This window comes from Talpa europaea (genome assembly GCF_964194135.1).
Source record: "Talpa europaea genome assembly, chromosome: 16".
In the NCBI taxonomy this organism is placed as follows: Eukaryota; Metazoa; Chordata; class Mammalia; order Eulipotyphla; family Talpidae; genus Talpa; species Talpa europaea.
Genome location: NC_140084.1, coordinates 20,144,613 through 20,162,853, shown reverse-complemented (window position 1 = coordinate 20,162,853; position 18,241 = coordinate 20,144,613). Strand labels below are relative to the sequence as shown.

The window sequence follows — 18,241 nt, the reverse complement described above, 5'->3', positions numbered from 1 at the left end:
CACATCACTTAAATTGATTTTTTTCCCCCACTCCCATCCCTCCACTCCAGCCCCTTCAGAGTTAAATTGTAAAAAGGAATGTATGTCTTAGAATCAAAATAAATATGGTGTATGAACAGCCAGCAAGGGCTCTTGGGCTTCTATCCAAAGAACGTGAAACTGTCAAAATACAATGTTTATTGCAGCACTATTTGCTATAGCTGGGCCAGGGAAGCAGCTTAAATGTCCACCCACAGATGACTAGATCAAGAAGATGTGGTCTGCCTACACCATGGGGTGCTATTCACTATAAGGGAAGAAAAAATGCTGCCAGGTACAGCCACATGGAAGGAGCTGGAGGGAATGACGTGCAGTAAAGCAGGTCAGAATGAATGACAATGCGGGACATTCACAGAGCAGACAATTTGACCAATAAAATACTTACAAAAACTAGTGGACATTAACAAACATAGTGAGGGCTCTGAGGTTAAGAGGAGTGGGGTAAAGAAAGGGACAAGGGGAGGGGCCTCCCTGGTGGCGCAGGGGGTTAAGGCACAGCCTATGAAACTATCAGCAGCACTGTGGCCTGAGTTCGATCCCTGGCCAGGGAGCTACCCACATGGCGCAGCAGACCTCTCCTGTCTCCCCGCTGCTCCCCTCAGCAGTGTATTTCAGTAGATCCACCTGTTCTGCTCCCCACTCTGTCTCTGGTGAATCCTCTCACACACACCCCCTGCATTTCTGGCCTGCACCCCAGCTCTTGTATGCATAAATCTTTTAAAAAGAAAGGGACAAGGGGATATAAGGGATGGTAGTGGGAGAAAAAAACATTATCAAAAAATATTTTTCAATAACTATATCCAGAAACCTACCACTTTTTAGCACATCAACCACTCACTACCAGCCAGATACAAGCAACTAACTTGCTTACCTGGGTTATTAACTTAAGACAATAAAGAGAAATGAAAGTCATGCAAAAAAAAAATTATATATACATATTATATAAGTGGTAGCCTTTCACCCAGAGACAAAGGGATATTCAGGGACAAGTTATACAAGCCAAGGTCACAGTTTGGGCAAGGACTGAGCTGGTTATGGTGACAGCAAGATGGCATCTTTGTTTTGTTTTTTGTATTTTTTTTTTTTTTTTAGAGATTTATTTATTTATTCATACAAGCACTGGGTACAGTCAGAAGTGCGGGAGAGTGAGAGAATTCACCAGAGCCAGAGCGGGGAGCAGAACAGGCAGAAGGACCGAAGCACACTGCTGAGGGGAGCAGCGGGCGGCAGGAGAGGTCTGCGCGCCATGTGGGACCCTCCTCCGGTGGCCGGGAGCAGCTGGGGATCAAACCGGCACTGCAGAGGCTGCGGGCAGCTTCACAACCCAGCGCTCAACCGCTGCACCACCGGGGAGGCCGGCATCTTTGGTTTTATGGCTCGGGAGACAAGCCTCACTAGACAAACATTTGCAGAGGGCTCTGATGGGGACCTACCCCACAGGGGAGGACAGGGTGTGTCTGTGTGTGCCTGCGTTTCTCTAATAATAAAAGATTAATCCGCAAATGAACAGAGACTAGCCTGTACCAGGAAATGTGTTATCCTGACCCTCGCTCAAGGCAGCAAGCTCCAGTTTTTGATAAGAACAATCCTCATTTGTTCTGGAGACTCTTCTCCAGGGCTCTGCTGTCATTTCTACCTTGATTTGGGAGTTTTGAGGGACTTCAATTCTGTTAAAAACCGAAAAACCTTTTGAAGTCACAAGGTGAAACTGTAGCCTTTTTCCTCAACCACACATTTTCCCTGGTATGGGGGGGTGCGGTGGCTGGAGGAGAAGAAAGGCAAGGAATCAGAATGATCTTGGGGAGGTGGGGTCAGAGCGGGCAAAGGGCCTTTTTCATTGTTTACCTGGAAACATCTAGTAGTTTTAGCTCATGGAACTTTCCATGCTTTATGAGAGTGGAAGTCATCATTATTTGGGACAGGGTCCTGAGCATGTGGCTAGAGTGCTCTGCTTTTTCTGGGGTCCCCAAGGTTCAGGGGTCTCCTTTACTGCACCCACCAGCCTGTGAAGGCCTGGCCGACTGAGCACTCTTGGAGAGGGACTTAGCCTCGTCCCTCGCCCTGCCTCCTGCTGGAGCCCACAGGTGGAGTAGCCACAGCATCTGGCTCCTTGCCTGCTTCCTGGCCCTCTCCATCAGCACCCCGGCTATAGGAGGATGCAGAGTCTCAGGCCCACCCAGCCTGGCCGAGGCAGGGCACTGGCCAGCTGTGTCCAACAAGCTCTTCCAGGACACTTCTGTCTCAGGTCGAAGTCGGGGACCCCTGCCCTAGGGGTTTCCTCTCCCAGGACGCCCACCCGCCCCATAGTCCTCGGTGCAGCCAGCTGCCCTCTCGGACTGCTTCCTCCTTCTCACCTCTGATACAAGCCTAGCACATGGCCCATGGCCTGCAGTCTCTGCCAAGAACTGCTCATGCTTTCCTTTCTCTGCTCCCAGAGAACAGAGGTGCCAGCCTGGACCAGCAAGGATTCTGGTGACCTGATTAGAATCAGGAGCAAAAAGGGTTCCTAGGCCCCGTGACCTGCCCCTAACTGCTCACGGGCTGGTCACTCCTGGCGCCACCATCATCCCCATCGTCATGCCTTGGCCCTGCCTGTTCGTCTCTTAGCAGCTGCCTCCTCATCTCTCCTGCTCAGCTCCGCAGAGAACCCTGCCCGGGCCACCTCCGTGGGGCGAGACCACGGACCTCCTTTTGGGCCTCTCAGCCATGCCTTCCTTTGCAGCATTGATCATATGTCATCATTATTAATGTTCACTTCAATTGCTCCATTTCCCCCGCCAGCCTGCAAACTCCAGCCTCTGGCTCCATGAGTGCCGAGTGATGCAGGTACTCAGTGCAGGTGAGGGATGACTCCTGGCAGGGCCCGTGGACGTGACTCCAGGAGGGGCTGTCTCCCACTCGCATCCCACCAAGGAGAAACTGAGGCACAGAAGGCTAACAAGCTCACCCAGGACTACACGGCAAATGTATACAACAGCATTTAAGGCAACACAGGCCGGCCCTGGGGCCCACACTTACAGAAAGACCCAAAGCCCCAGGCTGGCAGAGAGCGATGGGGACTAGCAGCGTGTGCTTTCTTCACCTTGTTAGCACTAGCCAGTGCCTCCGGCTGTCAGACGATGTGCTACAGGCCGGCTGTGGCCTGGAGGTGCAGGGTGCATGCTCCCACACCGTTCCTGCTCCCCAATTGCCCCAGCTTCTCTCACGCCCTGACGAGGGGCGCCAGTGCCTTACCTGACCCCGATGGTGAACATGCTGCGCAGCGGCTTCCCCTGCAGCCAGCCGGTGAGCATGATCACACCTGGGAAGAGACACACGTATCAACATGCACCCACACGCGTCCATGTCCAAACTTGTTGCGAACTCACTTCCTTAAAGAGCTCGCAAGGAAGAAAAAAAAATCTTCTACCAAAAAAATAATTCTTTTAAATTAAAAAAATAAAAAAGAGCTCGCAGGAGCATGCACGCACACACACGGGGGAAGGAGTAACTCAAGGACGTGCCACTGCACTCCGTGGTCTCTCTGAGGAAGATACTTCCATACCACAAGACTGACTGACTTGACTGGTTCCGGAAAGGAGCTAGTCCATTCAGGTCAAAGAAACAAGCAGCCAGCAAATTCCAGGCTATTAACTGAGGCTTAGGGATGATGACAAAAGAGTGTGCACCCATGACGTCCCTCACAGCGTCTGAGGTGTCCATGACAGCTGCTCCCAGGATGAGCAGATGGGCCATTGTTTCTGAAAAGATTTCACCCTGCAGAGTCACGACTCAATATGGTCCCTGTGCCAGCTTCTCCTTCATCAACCATTAGCAGGCACCATTAACAATTCCTCTGTCTAGAATTTCAAATCCCTCTCTCTCTTTTTTTCAACTTGGTAAACTCCTCTGCATCCTGCAAGACCCAGTATAATATCACCTTCTTCTTGGAACCTTCCAATCTCTAGCAAGAAAGCTTCACATTTCACATTTGTTTTCTCCCATATCTGCTGAGGGCCCTTCCAAAAGCAGAAGTTGTATTTGACTTATCTTGGTGACCCTAGAGCCTAGCATAGGTTCAAGTGTATCATAAGACACTAACTAAATGTTCCTGTATTAACTCATTCGCTCAATAAGTGTTTATTGATAAATCTACCATGGGTTAGGCAATGGTTGACCCTGATGGCTGGAACTGAAGAACACAGAATCAAAACCAAAGCTGGAGACAGCAGAAAGGGGAAGGGTGAGGGCCCAGTATGTTCAGGCTAAGACCTCAAGTAAGGTCTGCAATATCATGTTGATGCTTCTGGATGTACTGCCAAAGGGCAGGGGGCATGGGCTGCATTTCTATGCTATTGAGTAGCATAGAAATAGGGCTGGGCACACCACTGAACTACATTTCCCAGTCTCCCTTGTAGCCAGGTAGGCCATGTGACTCCATTCTGGCCAACAGAGTGTGGGTAAGAGATGACTTCACTTCCTGGTTATGCCTTAAAATTTTCCTACACAAACCCTCCTGTTCTCTCTTCCCTAATTGCTGGTCAAATAGAATTATGCCCCCCTCCACAGAGACTCAACAATACTGTAGGAGCCTGGGTCCCCGAGTCTGTGTTTGGAAGTGAGCTATTTGGGAAAGTGACTCAACCAGGCACATGCTCATGGGCTGAGGTGTGAGCAAGATATAGCCTTAAACATATTAAGCCATTAAAATGTAGGGGCTGCTTGTTACAGCAGTGAGCCTGCTCTGACTAATCCAGAAACCTCGTGTTGCTGTCAGAGAATCTCAGATCCCAACCCCCAATCCTCTCCCAGACTAGCAGCAAGACAGATGAAAAACATAACTCAGGACCGGTGCAGAAACCGCCTCACTCACCAATTATGCCAAACGAGAAAAGTGTCAGTTGTTTCCCCAGCTTGTCCATGCTCTTTTGCAGAGGAGTCTTAGGAGTCTGAGAGGATAAGAAAATGGATTTGTGAGATAAGACCCCAGCAGTGTCCTCAGCTTCTATTTGGTTTTTATGTACCAGCTGAATGATGACTCACAGCCTCACATGTTTAATAATGCATAGACCTCTATACTTAAGACCTGTACATGTTACTGCCTGTAGGTTATACCCAGATAAAATTCTAATGTTCCAAAAGGAAAGTTTTTAATTTTAAAATTTTTTATATAATTTATTTATTTATATATATTTCATATCATTGTTCTTTTTCGTACAGTGTTTGCTTTCTCCTCTCAGGTGTAGTCCCCACAGAATTCCCACCTCCCATTCAGCCCTGCACCATCACCACAGCCCCCTGTGCTCCTCCCTCTTCTCCCTCCCCCTCCCCTGCAAAATGTCTCTGACTTACAGTTGCCTGTTAATTTTGTTTTTTTTTTCCCTCAAAGTAAAGATTTTTGGAAGTGTATTCACATTAACCACATGATTCTCATTTCTGAGACAGAGCTGAGCAGGCTAAGAGATACCACTAGCCTAGGATGATCTCAAACACCAGCCTGCAAGAGAACCAAACCCCCCACTCGTCTTACCTCTTCAGCCTGCATCATCTTAAACACTTCTCCGAACTGAGACCTTTCCCCTGTTCCAATCACGACCCCCTGTGTTCGGAGAGAGACGTGTGAGAGGGGGCGGGAGCCTGTGGGGGCACAGAGATAAGGCCTCAGGGTGCCCAGGCTCACCTGCCCCTTCCCATACTGCACCAGGGTCCCCATGAAGACAATGTTGCTCAGAGCAGTGAGGTCCCCCCCACCTGTCAGTGGGGTATCCGTCTTGCTACAGGGCTCAGCTTCTCCGGTGAAGCTGGACTCATCCACCAAGAGGTCCGTGACCTAGGAGAGCAAAGGGAGAGACGGCGGGACTGTCCTCCAGCCCTGGGAAGTGTGGTGGAAACACAGAATGGTCTCCAGCACCTTAAAGTCACTTGCCCATGAAAGCAAAGAAGGAAGATGTGGAAATCAGGGGTCAAGTGTCAGAATATGGCCTGAGGTGCCGCCAGGAATTGGGAAAGCTTCGAACTTGTGGACCCTCTTGAAAAACATAGAAGGCTCAGACCTTCTCTTAACATGTTTGTAAATTGTAGGTAATGTTAAGAAAAAATGTAGGCAATGGTGAATTTACAAAAGCCTTTCAAAGCACTCGTGGCTTTGACCTAACTTTCCATATGTCCCGCTCCCGACCTGGAAATCCTATACAATGTGTGCTTGGAACATCAGGGAGCCTGGACATTCAGTGACAGCCACACCCAGGCACACTCAAACACACGCCAGAAACACACACCAGAACCATATGCAGACACAGGTTGATTGATTCTCATTCTCTAGGAAAGGAGCAGGGAGGTGCTACCAGTTCTAGAGTGTCTGCCATGCGGCAGGCTTGGCGCTGAGTGCTTTGCAGGGCTGATTTCTTAATCTTCACACTCCCCCTGAGGGCGGTGTTATTTTCCCCCTTGCACATATGGTGAAACTGAGGCGCAGAGTGATTAAGTAACTTGCTCAAGGTAACAAGCTAGTTAGATGCAAAGCTGAGGTTTGAACAGAGGTTCTGCACTCTTAACCATTTTGCAAAACTGACCAGATTTGTAGATATCACTCAAGGGGTGAGTCTCCTGTGGCCAGTGCTGTGCCAGATACTGTCAAGGACATTATGGGTGGGGTCCACCCTCAGGTCCTTGTCACGTAAGCCTATGTGATGAGTTTGGAGAGAGAAGCTTCTTTCTAACTAACTCATACTAGATCTGTGTTTCTCAAATGGAGCCTGTGTGCTCTCTATAATTTCGAATATTTAAAATTCAGCAACGATCTTTTTAGAATCTGTACACCGCCAGGGGATCCCCGTCCCCAAGGATGATAGAGACTCCCATTCACCCACAGCCCCAGGCAGCAGAAATCAGCACCCACTTGCCCCTGGCAAGCAAAGAGCACCATCTAATGGGGTGTGACAGTGATTTCAACGAGCTGTGCTTAGGTTTACAGTTGTGTATACTGGAAGCACATGGAGTTGGACCTGACTCTATGTCTGTTTACATTTCAGTAATGTTGCAATAAACATGACAAGTGAACCCTGGGAAGGAGCCCACGGTTGACTGAGAGTGAGAGACACAATCAGAGCAATCGTATGTTCTAATCAAATCTCATCCCCAGCAGAGGGGTGGGGCATGGGAGACGGAAGGCTGGCATTGGCACGATGTGCCAGAAGAGTGGGAGATGGACAAAGCCCTCCATGTGGAGCAATGGCACGGGTCAGTCACCCTCTCGGGGGAGGGAGTGGGCATGTGCGGGTGCTGTCCTGGGTGCTGAAGTCAGAATGGAAGGAGCGCTGCCCCTGTCCTCAGGGAGTACTGAATGGAAGACGGGACTTAATTAGGACGAGAGGGCATAGCCATCTGTGGACACACAGGCAGGACCAGCTGGACTGGCGCAGAGCACTTGTGCAAGGTGTGGGTGGCACTGGTTGAGAGTAACAAGGAGACATTAAAAGTCTTGAGCAGAGATAGAAGGGATGTGGGTGAGATAAGAGGTGGGCCATCTGCATTAAGGGGTAAGCCTACAGTTGGAGAAATACAGCCCTAGCGAGGTGCAGTGAGACTCTCAATGTGGGGGACCAGCAGTGGCAGAGCATGGAGGGAGTAGCCTGGCATACAAGAAAAGAGCTGGCAGCAAATGGAGCTAACTGGGCACGTGGAAGTAAAAAGAGTCAGATTTGATCCTGATTTTTTTCATTAAGGTCTATTTGGGCTTGCAAGAATCTAAGAGGTCAAGCCTGCATGAAGACCCCACCCTTCCAAGCCAAGACATGAGTCTTAACACTTCCTCAAACTTTCTTGTTCTGTTTTTCATTTCAGTCTTTACACTTCTACAAGACAATTTGAATGTTCCTGTTGCATTTCCACTCTGGTCAGCTCAAAAGCTGCTGTTTCCAGGAAGCCCTCTGTGACTGCATTGAGCTAGGCAAGTTTTTCCTGTGTGGGAAATCTGTCCCTTTTGCTCATGCTCCTCCCCCATGATTTGTCTCTTACTCTAGGCTATAAACCCAGGACCACAGGGCCTGTTTCCGCCATTGTATCCTAAGCACCTAAGCACAGATCCTGGCACACAGTAGGTACTCAAGAAATACTTCTTGAAACAATGATGAGGTTATGGGGAGTGGAGCAGGGCAGAGGGAGAGCCCTGAGGCAAGAAGGGTTACTTATTTCAAGGGCTTTCTTGAATCTGTTTCCTGGACATAAATGGCTTTTCAGATGTATAGAAAGATCTCCTGATCTCAGGGCTTAAGACCTGATAAAATATTCCACTGTGAATAAACAAAGCTATTTGATTGTTCCACGGAGTTGCAAAATACTACCCAGCAGGTTTGCAGCTGGAAGCTGTGGTGGTGTTCATGACCAGGGACACTTGAACTTCACATAAGCAGGAAGAAAATGAGCTCAAGGAGCAAGGGAGTTATTTGGGGCTTAAAAAAATTATCTCAAAGAGCTGTGGTCGAGGCTGGAAGGATAATTCAATTAATGGCAATATATGGTGCCAAGCGGGCTATGGGTCTTAGCCTGCTTAATCTGCCTAAGAACCAGTGAAATGGAAATGAACATCACCCCTCTGACAGAAGAGGCCACCAAGGTTCAGAGAGGCAGACCTCTTCCTCAGAGCCAAACATGGGAGCTGCAGGTGAATATTTGAAACCCAGGCCTTGGCCTCTGACTTCCAATACATGCCCACTCCTCACTGCCAGGCTGTCTGAGTTCTTGCACCAATGAAATCATTTCACCCTTACAACCACCCTGTGGGCACCATCATCCTGCATGTTACAGATGAGGCAGTGTAGGCACAGAGAGGTTAAGTAATTTGCTCAGATCACACAGCTTGTCAACAATAGGCCCAGGCTAATTCCCAGACCCAGGGCACTAACCATCTTACACACTGCCTCTGCACAGCACCTGTAGGGGGATCGTGTCCTCCTTACTGGCCGCCCAGCATCTGAACCCCCACACTGTACCTGGGAATGCTGTGTTGGGAAGCAGACCATGTCAGGCTGACTTCCCCTCTTTCCTTGTGGACCACTGCACAAGGGGCCCTCTGAGAGGATCTGTGTACCTGGACTTGGGGTGAGAACTCAGTGCTGCCTCTGGGAGAAGTGGACAGGGCAGAATCCATTCTGGCACAGGAAGGGGGCCCCCACAGGAGCCTGGGAGTGAATGCCCTTCTACTCACCTAGCCCCAGCCTGGCCTTGAGATTTACAGTCAAGGGCAGAGGGGCCTGAAGCCCTAAGTGCCACACGGAAGACACCCTCTGGCCCTGCCTCTAGTTCAAAGACATGTCACGAACACAGGTCCAGGGGCTGGGCACCTCTCTCCATCCCCCCTGTAATTCCCCCTTTTACTGATCCCACAATTCCTGAGAATGCGGAAATCAGTCAGCAGGTGTGCTTAATCCCTTATCACTGAATGCTTTGAAGGACTCTTAAGCAGTCTTGGACAGGATCATGAAATAGATCAGCTCCATCAGCAGAGCTCTGTGAACTTGATTCAACCTTTTCTCAAGACTCCAGGATCGTGGCAGGAGAGAGCCTCAGGGACTGTCCTGTGAAGCAGGGACACCCGAGAGCCATGAATGTCAGGAAGAGCTTGCTCCAAACACCCCTGCTGTATGAGCGGGAGCCCCAGTTTCTCTGTGTGTTGGCTGTTTCCCTCCTGGCCATTAAGCCATCTCCTATCACTTCTTGCTGACATCCGTGTGGCGGTCTCTCACAGCCACTCTCGTTCCCCACCCTGCCTTGTTAGTTTGCTACACAGGCCTGGCAACAAGTGGGTCCCCAAACTTGACCCGTGGCAGGCTTGGACTTAAATGAGAAGAACTCATTCATAAAACAGATTGCGGAGCTTTGGGCTAGAAATTAATCTTCCTGATTTGTCTGTGTGCCTGAATGTGAGTGCACGGGAGCCAGGAGGCCCTGCCTTCAGCAGGGAGGGGGTGCATTTCCCTGCCCGCAGGGTCAGGACGCTGCTCACCTCGGTGAGCCGGATGTCTGCAGGGATCCGGTCTCCAATCGAGAGACTCACAATGTCGCCGGGAACCAGGTCTCGGGCAAGCAGATGCTGGAGTTTTCCATCTCGTATGCTGCGTTCGAAATGGTACAAAAGCAAAAGTGCCCATGTTGGCATCATGTCTTCACACACTTGGAAGAATTTGAGCAAAGGTGACAGAAACCCACTTTATCTTTCAGTAATGGATGAGCTCTTGTGCCTTTATGGTTTCACTACCTTCTAAAGTCAAGTATCCTAAGTAAAAAGGGGAAATACATGACTTCTAGAAGCCCTGGGCCACAACTGAAAAATGGGGCTATGACTGTTTACGCTGCCTAGAAACAAGGCCAGGCTGCCACAGGCTGCCTCTAGAAGTTCTTGCGGGTCTAGGTCAGTGGTTCTGAAACTTCTTTAATGAAGCTGGCAGCTAGCAGCCCTCCTCAGAAAATGCATACCACTCTGGCCTGCAGAACCCTGTCAGAGCCAGGAGGAACATCTCAAGGGCCCCAGAAGTCCGGCTCACCTTCCAACAGGCCCACAACTGTTCTTCATGGTTATAACCCTCAGACAAGGGGCAGGGTTCCTTCAGCACACAGGGTCCAGCTGGAATCCCACCGCCCTACCACCTGTATGCTGCCACAGCCTCCCCTCTGGCAGCTCCTCAAACCCCAAATCACCTCCCCCAACTCCAAACCAACTGCAGGCTCTCCAATGACCTTGGAGTCAAACCCAGAGGCCCTGTTAAGGGTCCCCTGGAACCGGGCCTGCCTCCTCCCACACCTGCAGCTCCTGCCTCTCACCTCATCGGCCCTTGAACACACCCAGCTTTTTCTAGTCTCAAGGACCTTGCTGACCTTGAAAGCTGGAGTAGAGACATGTCCCTCCTCCTGTTAGCAGAATTCGATCTTGTTCCAATAGCCACCCTTCTCTCCAGTCATCTGCTGTAGGGCGTGGTCCTGAGTGAGACCAGGGTGACCCCAACCCCTGCCTGTGGCTGGTTTGGGCACAAGCACCTTCTGTCACCCTAGCCTTGGAGACATGAGTGGAGATCTGCTAGGGGCTCCTGAGAGAGTTCCTTACTACACACACACACACACACAGAGAGAGAGAGAGAGAGAGAGAGAGAGAGAGAGAGAGAGAGAGAGAGCCAGCCTCTTCTATTATGTTTTCATGTCTTGCTGCGATGTCTGGTGCTGTGGCACCCTTCTTGGGACCATGAGGGGAACCAGGCTGAGAACAAAGTCAACAAGTTGAGGATGGCAACATAAAGAAATAAAAGGGCCAAGTCTCTGGTGCCCTCTTGATGAACTCACCCCACTGTCCCCCAAACTCACATCCTTTGTCAGGAGATAAGACAGTTCCTTGTGGTTTGTGCAGCTTTTTCTGATCTTTATAAAGAGGAGTGTTGATCAGATATACACCTTACTGTTCCTTCAGCTCTTCCCAGGGCTGGCTCATTCTCTTTCTCGGGCCTCAACTTAAATGTTAGTTCCTTCTTAAATGTCAGATCAGGCTGTTCTGATTGTCAGCTATTTAAAGTTGTCCCTATTTCTCCACCAGCTGCAATTGTATCTCTGAGATTTTTTGTTTGCTTTGGTTTTTATGTGGCTTTGGATTTCAGGGGGGGTCTTTTTGGCTTCCATGTACCCGGCACATCTCAAAATCCCCTCACTTCTTTGCTTTATTATCTGCCTCCCTGGGGAGAAATGTGTGCACCCTAAAAACTATTGCCTTCCCATCCTCCTCACCTGTGTAACCTTGAACTCTTTCTCCTGACATGAAGTAGGACTCAGTAAATATTTAATGGCTGTGCAAAGAATGGAGGTGACTTGGGAGGATCCACATGGGGGGTATTTCTCAAAAGGGTTAAGATGGGTTTTGGAGACACAGAGAGCAGGGTTTTCTGTTCCAATGCTCTTTCATCTCCACCAGGATGCCAGTCAACAGTACTCTTGAAAATAAAATGGTCTTTTAGAAGAGACTTCTGGGGACATCAATAATGTATATGGCTCACCTGAAAGGCCAAGACTTGATATTTAAACTTAAGATCCAATCATCAAGCCACATAAATCATGTATGCTTTCGGCTGCACCTCTTATTACGTCATACATCTGGATTTCTGACAGCCTTGCACATCCACCTGTTCAGCCCAGATCTTCTCTGCCCATTAGCCCTTCCAGAACTCTCTAACGCTTTCATCATGTTCTCTTTTTGTCTGTGTTATTATTTTCTACTTTGTATCTCTCTCTCTCTCACACGCGCATGCACACACACACACACACAAACACACACACACCCTGTTGTTGATTCATAGAAAGGCACGACTATCTTGCTAGATCTTTCTGTCCCCAGTTCTGTGGCTCGACTGTGCCATATCTCTCCAAATAGATGATAAGACTTGTCCCAAATATTGTGCTGCAGAAAACAAAGACTTGTCCCATGTTGAAGTCCTTCCAAAGTACCTCAGTTCCTGGGAAGTTTCCATCACTTTCTTTTGAGTAGCATGTAGACACGGGAAAGACCCGTGACCCTCAAATGACCTCAATCCATGCAGTGGGGTTCAGCGGGAAGATTTTGACCTTTTCTGAAATTATTTTATTTTTACAAAGAGAATAAACTAATGGGTTACAAGTAGTTTAATAATTAAATCAAGAAAAATCCAGGGCAAAACCATCTTCCCTCTGAGTGTGCTGGCTTCCTCTCCCAATGACAGAGGCCCTTCCAGATGTGCTAGGCTTTAGTTCTCTAATACAGAAGTCAGTATTTGAATTCTTAATTTTCTTTAGATTAAAATTAACTTTAGAGTAAAGAAAATTAAGAATTCAATTCCTCAGTCTCCCTAGCCATATCTTGTCCTGATAGTATATCCATAATGGGCAGCACAGATAGAAAATTCTAGAAAGTTCTATTGCATAGCTCTGCACTAAATAACCAGAAATGCCATGAGGTACTGGCAGATGTTCCTGTCTTTTCTTTTTTCTCTTTAAACATCTTTGGTTGGGACTGTGTGATACCAAACAGTGAAACATTGGGGCAGGAAAGAGGGGGGTGGTTGCTGAGTAATTACCCTGGTTCCTTCTCATGTTGTCCCACCTTTAACCAACCCTCCCTTGCCCAGCCTTGTTCCAGTCCTCAGTCTTACCCTCTTCTGAGTTCACCCATAAGAACCCATAGAGGCTGCTCCTGAGGCAAAGGCAGAGTTTTGTATCTGGATCGGTCATTTCACAAACCATCTCTTCCTTTCCCACCAACCGTGGCTCCCAGGCCAGGATGATTGGACACTGATCCGATTAGAAACCCTGGCTAGACACTAATGAGGCACAGAGAACTCCCGTGACAGGCCCAAGGACACACAGCACTGCACTGGCAGAGCAGAGACCAAGTCTCCTGACCACCAGCAAGACACGGTTCTCCTAGATCAGCCTGCACAGGATACAGTGTCACCAAAGTCACCAATCCACTGGTTCCTCCATAATCACAAAGCCCCAGGGAGGTCTCTGACTCACCAGTTGCATTCAGGAGGAACCAGCTTGGTCAGCTCTTCCAGAGATTTCTCTGACCTGTACTCCTGGCAAGAAAAAGAGCAAACGTCATGCTCAAATGTGGGTACCTCATAAAGCTGCCGTCATGCCAGGGCAACCTGACCCATTGGGAGGGATGTCGGGAAATAAATATACACACCTGGATGAAGGCCACGGTGACCACGATCAGCACGGCCTGGGGAGCAAACAGGAGGGGGCGTTAACACCCAGCATCTTTCTCAATGGATTTCCTTTCTTCTTCCCAAGTAAGTGCACCATGCAGAGATTTAGGAATGAAGTCAGCCCAAATAAAAAAGAGCAGAGACATTACCCCCAAGTCCACCACCCCACCCAGAGGGTCACATTGTAGAGTGCCCAGCTCCTTTCTGCACAGACACACTTGCAACCCAGGGTGATGTAGCGCAGACACATTCTTTTATAAACTGCCTTTTCACTCAACACCATATTGTGAACATTCTTGCACATCAGGAAATGCAGCTCAACCCTGGGCCCTGGGCATCGAATTCCATGGTGTGGAATGAGCCTGCCTTTGTCTGTACAGTGCATAGCAGATAAAAAGCAGCAGGAAGGTGAGCCAGGTGTTCAGCAGCAGCCAGCTCTAGAAGGCCACACAGTGCAAGATGCCATCGACGTGGACTATTCAGATGAGACAGAGCCAGAGAGACAGAAAGGAGATTGGGGGGCCTCCCTAGTTGCGCAATGGGTTAAGCACAGCACTGTAAAGCTGTCCACAGCCTCTGCAACAGGAGTTCCATCCCCAGCCAGGGAGCTACCCACATGGTGCAGCAGACCTCTCCTGTCTCCCCCACTGCTCCCCTCAGCAGTGTATTTTCAGTCAGTCTGCCTGTTCTGCTCCCCACTCTGTCTCTGGTGGATCTTCTCACCCCCTGCACCTCTGGCCTGTAGCCCAGTTCTTGTGCGCATAAATAAATAAATCTTTTTTTTTTTTAAAGGAGAGTGGGGTGGCTGGGGTGGTGGGAGATTGTGGGGGTGCAAAGTGACCAATTTTAACAGGGGATGGGATTTCCTTTTAGGGCAAAGAAAATATTTCAGAACTGGTTGGAGGTAGTGGTTGCACAGTTCTGTGAAGACACTAAACACCACTGCAGAGTTTCCTTTAAATGGTTAATTTTTTATTATGTGATTTTCTTTCACTGAAATTAAAAACAAATTCTTTGTATAGGGAGGTGCTCAGCGGTTATCTGGGGTGACAGATGACGGGCAGTTACTCTCTGAGCCTCTTGTGTTGCCAGGATTGAGCATGCCCTCCAGGGGTCACAGGAAAGCAGTTTTCGGTGCAGTGTTCCCAAATAGCAAAGAACTGGAAGGCACAGGGGGTGGGGGAGGGGGTGGCTGGCCAGAGAGAGCAGCAAGCAGGACCACTGTCTGCGGGGGTACAGCCGGGCGTGGACTTCTTTCCTTCCTTACTGCTGTATTTTCCTTCTTTTTTCCCCCCTCTATAGCCAAACTCTTTCCCCCTGCCTGATGGAAATAAGCTCAGCCCGCAGGCCCCCGCGCTGGTCCAGGAGCCCCCGCGCGGCACACTCACCAGGGCAATGCTCACAGCGTCCTCGTACTCCCGGGTGAGCACGCTCACCAAGGCCGAGGCCAGCAGCAGCAGGATCAGCGGGTTCTTAAACTGAAAAAGGCAAGAGAGGAGGGAGGTTCTCCTTGGTGTCACCCCGAGAGGGCTGCGCTTCCTGCTGCAGTCACTCCTAGGTGGGCGCCACAGTGACAGGGCTGGGGGAGGAAGGCCGCCTCCGCGCCATGCTCCAAGCCCCCCAGCAAGCCCACCGCTGCGATTTCAGGGACACCCGCATCTTGGGGTCACCACAACACCATCGCTGTCAAGACACGCAGGCCAGTCCTGCACTGGAATTTCTGGCCTCACCTCATCATGTCTCCAAGATGCTCCCGGCAGTACCCAGCCTCCTGATGGGGCATGAAATTAACTGCAAGAGGTGTCTTTGAGGCGGGGGGCAGGAGGGGCTGGGGGCATTATAGTTTCTCTTATAGTTTGGAAACGTTTTCCTAATGACAGGTTTCAAAGGGCCAAGGGCAGAGAAGTCCCACTGTTGGTTGTGACAATGGAGCTGGGTGCACTGGGGGCAGACCTTGGGGAGCAGCAACGGGAGACCTCGGCACCAGCACCAGGGGATGGTGTGGGGGGAGATGGAGTGGTGAGCAGAGGGACATTCAGGCAAGGGAAGCCCCACGAGAGTAATCAGGTCCTCAGGCTGATGTACAAGTCACCACTGCCTGGGGGCCTTCAAGCAACAGAGACCGAGGACAGAGGCTGAAGTGAAGGTGTGAGCAGGGCCGTGCTCTCCCCAGAGGCTCCAAGGGGGGAGACTTCTGGCCTCTTCCAGCTGCCAGTGGGGCAGCCAGCCATCCTTGGCCTGAGGCCACTTCCCTTCAGTCTTGCCTCTGTCCTCACATGGCCTTTCCCCCGTGTCTCAGTCTCTTCCCTTCTTTTAAGGACACTAGTCATGGGATTTGGGGCCACCCTAATCCGGTAGGCCCTCATCCTAACAAAGCACATCTGCAAATAAGGTCATAATCGGAGGTTCCAAGTGGACATGAATTTGGAGGACACTACTCATCCTGGCAGAGGGAGGAAGCACCCCTCAGTCCAGTGGAGCTTCTGCCTCAGGGCCTTTGCACACACCCCCTCATACACACACAGCATCCTTCATGCAGGTCCTTAGCAGCTCCTTCCCTCCATCAGTCAGGTCTCTGCTCAAACATTACCTCCCTGGGGTCCCAGTCATACACTCCCCTCCAAGCACTCTGCTGGCACCCCCTAACTCTGAGTTAGGGAGGCTTATCATGTGTGATTGACAAAATTTCATTTCTGGAAAGACCCTGACCAGAGGAGAGCCGTTGGGGTGAGGTTCTGACCAGGCAGAGTGAAGGATGGGGGCAGGAGGGGTGGGGAGGGGGTCTCAGTGGAGGGGACCGGGTGGCCAGAGCAGAACAAGCCCAGGCCCCTCACCAGAAGGGACATGGGCCCTCACACTCTCCTTCTCTGAATTCCTACTTCCAGGAGCCCCTGCTGCCTCCTTCCAGCACCCGGGTTCCAGGAAGCTTCTGGGTTGGCAGAGTCACCTGCACACCCAGAAGCTTATTTTGGTCCCCAAATGTGTCAGTGAGTTACTTCCCCAGTGCAGGGACACCAGGAGGCCGAGGATGCTGCCGGAGCACTGTGATTGGCCCCTGAACTGACCAATCAGGAAAGCCCACTAGCTGTGCCCCTGAGCCTGGGGCAGCAGGAGCCCCAGACAGGAGAGAGAGGGGGGCCAAGGGGGACAGAGGGGGTACAGCAGGGTAGGGGAACTGCAGCCATCTGAGAGGCTTCAGGATGTGGGAAACCCTAGGGCTTTCTGGCCTGGGGCTGGGTAGGTGGAGGTGGTGTTGACATCCAGACCTGAACTTGCAGTCACATTTTTTTCAAACTTTTCTTCCCTCTCCCCAGTGGCTTCCAGGCATCTGGCATGTGCACGTATGACAGCGGCCCAGAAGGGCAGGGGTTCTGGGGCCAGCAGCCTGGCCTGACCTCCCAGAGATGCCACTTGCTGCTGGGTGACTTTGGGCTTCAGGGGCCCATGAACTACACTGGGTCACTGGGTTAAATTTGAATTTCCCACACAAGAGGAACATTCTACTTAAGGATGTCCGTGCAACAACTGGATAGCCTTCTATTAGACAATTGCTCCTGTTTATCGGTCTGAGATTCAAATCTAACAGTCATCCTCTAGCTTTCTATCTAGCTTTCTATCTGGCAGCACTACACCGCCTGGGGAGATGTTTCAGCTTCTCTGAATTTAACCTTCCTCATCTCAAAATGGAGATTAGGAGGAAGATTAAGTAAATTCATGCTTACTTATCTACTTACTCAGTTAGCATGGCACCTGGCCCGTGGTAAGCCCTCTGTGAATGCAGCAGGAATTATTCATGACCCCGGCTCCTGGGGGCAGAGTCTCTCACACACACACACACACACACACACACACACACACACACCTCCCCCCACCCCCACAGCCTGAATCTGGGAACAGGGAGAGTTGCTTTTATGTCTTCAGTTTAACCACACTCCTGGGGACTGGTCCAAGGACACCCTCAATCAATAGGGAAAGGGACTACCCTCCCCTCCCCCGCTCACCCCATCTAATGCAGGGAGGGGCAGTTCTACCTGATCCAGGTATTTCCTCCACACAGGTTCAGTGTTGTCAGCGACAAACTCGTTCCAGCCGTGCACCAGCCTGCGCTGCGTCACTGAGAACTCTGACAGCCCGTTCTCTAAGTCCACCTGGACCGAGATAGGGAAGCAAAGGTTGTGATGGGCCCAGGAGCCATGTCACAGAGCTTGGCCTCCCGAAGTCTGCCACTTCCACGGTAGGCAAGGAAAGTGGGCTGTCCACCAATAGAGAGAGGCCTTGTTCAAAGACCCCGAGCACACAGGGGTAGGGATGGAAGAAACCCAAGTCAGCCTCATCTCAGTCACTGGGAGGTGGAAGCAACCCACATGCCCATGGATGGATGGAGAAGTTGGCCCAAAAAGACAAGCACTGTACTGTTCTGCCTATGTGAGGTGTCCAGAGTGGTCAAAGACACCAGGGGAGGGGGTGGGGGAGTGGAGAGGGGGGTTCTGGTTTAATGGGGA

The 18,241-nt window shown here is 50.5% G+C and overlaps 1 protein-coding gene across 1 annotated transcript in view; it reads right to left on the bottom strand.

The window, feature by feature from the left end:
* ATP2C2 (ATPase secretory pathway Ca2+ transporting 2) overlaps positions 1–18,241 on the bottom strand; it is a gene marked incomplete at both ends in the record, with an annotated part of 49,514 nt that overhangs the window by 15,213 nt on the left and 16,060 nt on the right. The window contains 9 exons of the mRNA XM_084256843.1: positions 3,274–3,340; positions 4,892–4,967; positions 5,549–5,617; positions 5,699–5,848; positions 10,022–10,130; positions 13,543–13,604; positions 13,718–13,753; positions 15,128–15,217; positions 17,771–17,887. Coding sequence (XP_084112969.1) covers positions 3,274–3,340; positions 4,892–4,967; positions 5,549–5,617; positions 5,699–5,848; positions 10,022–10,130; positions 13,543–13,604; positions 13,718–13,753; positions 15,128–15,217; positions 17,771–17,887 — 776 coding nt within the window. The remainder of the gene's footprint in view (positions 1–3,273; positions 3,341–4,891; positions 4,968–5,548; positions 5,618–5,698; positions 5,849–10,021; positions 10,131–13,542; positions 13,605–13,717; positions 13,754–15,127; positions 15,218–17,770; positions 17,888–18,241) is intronic.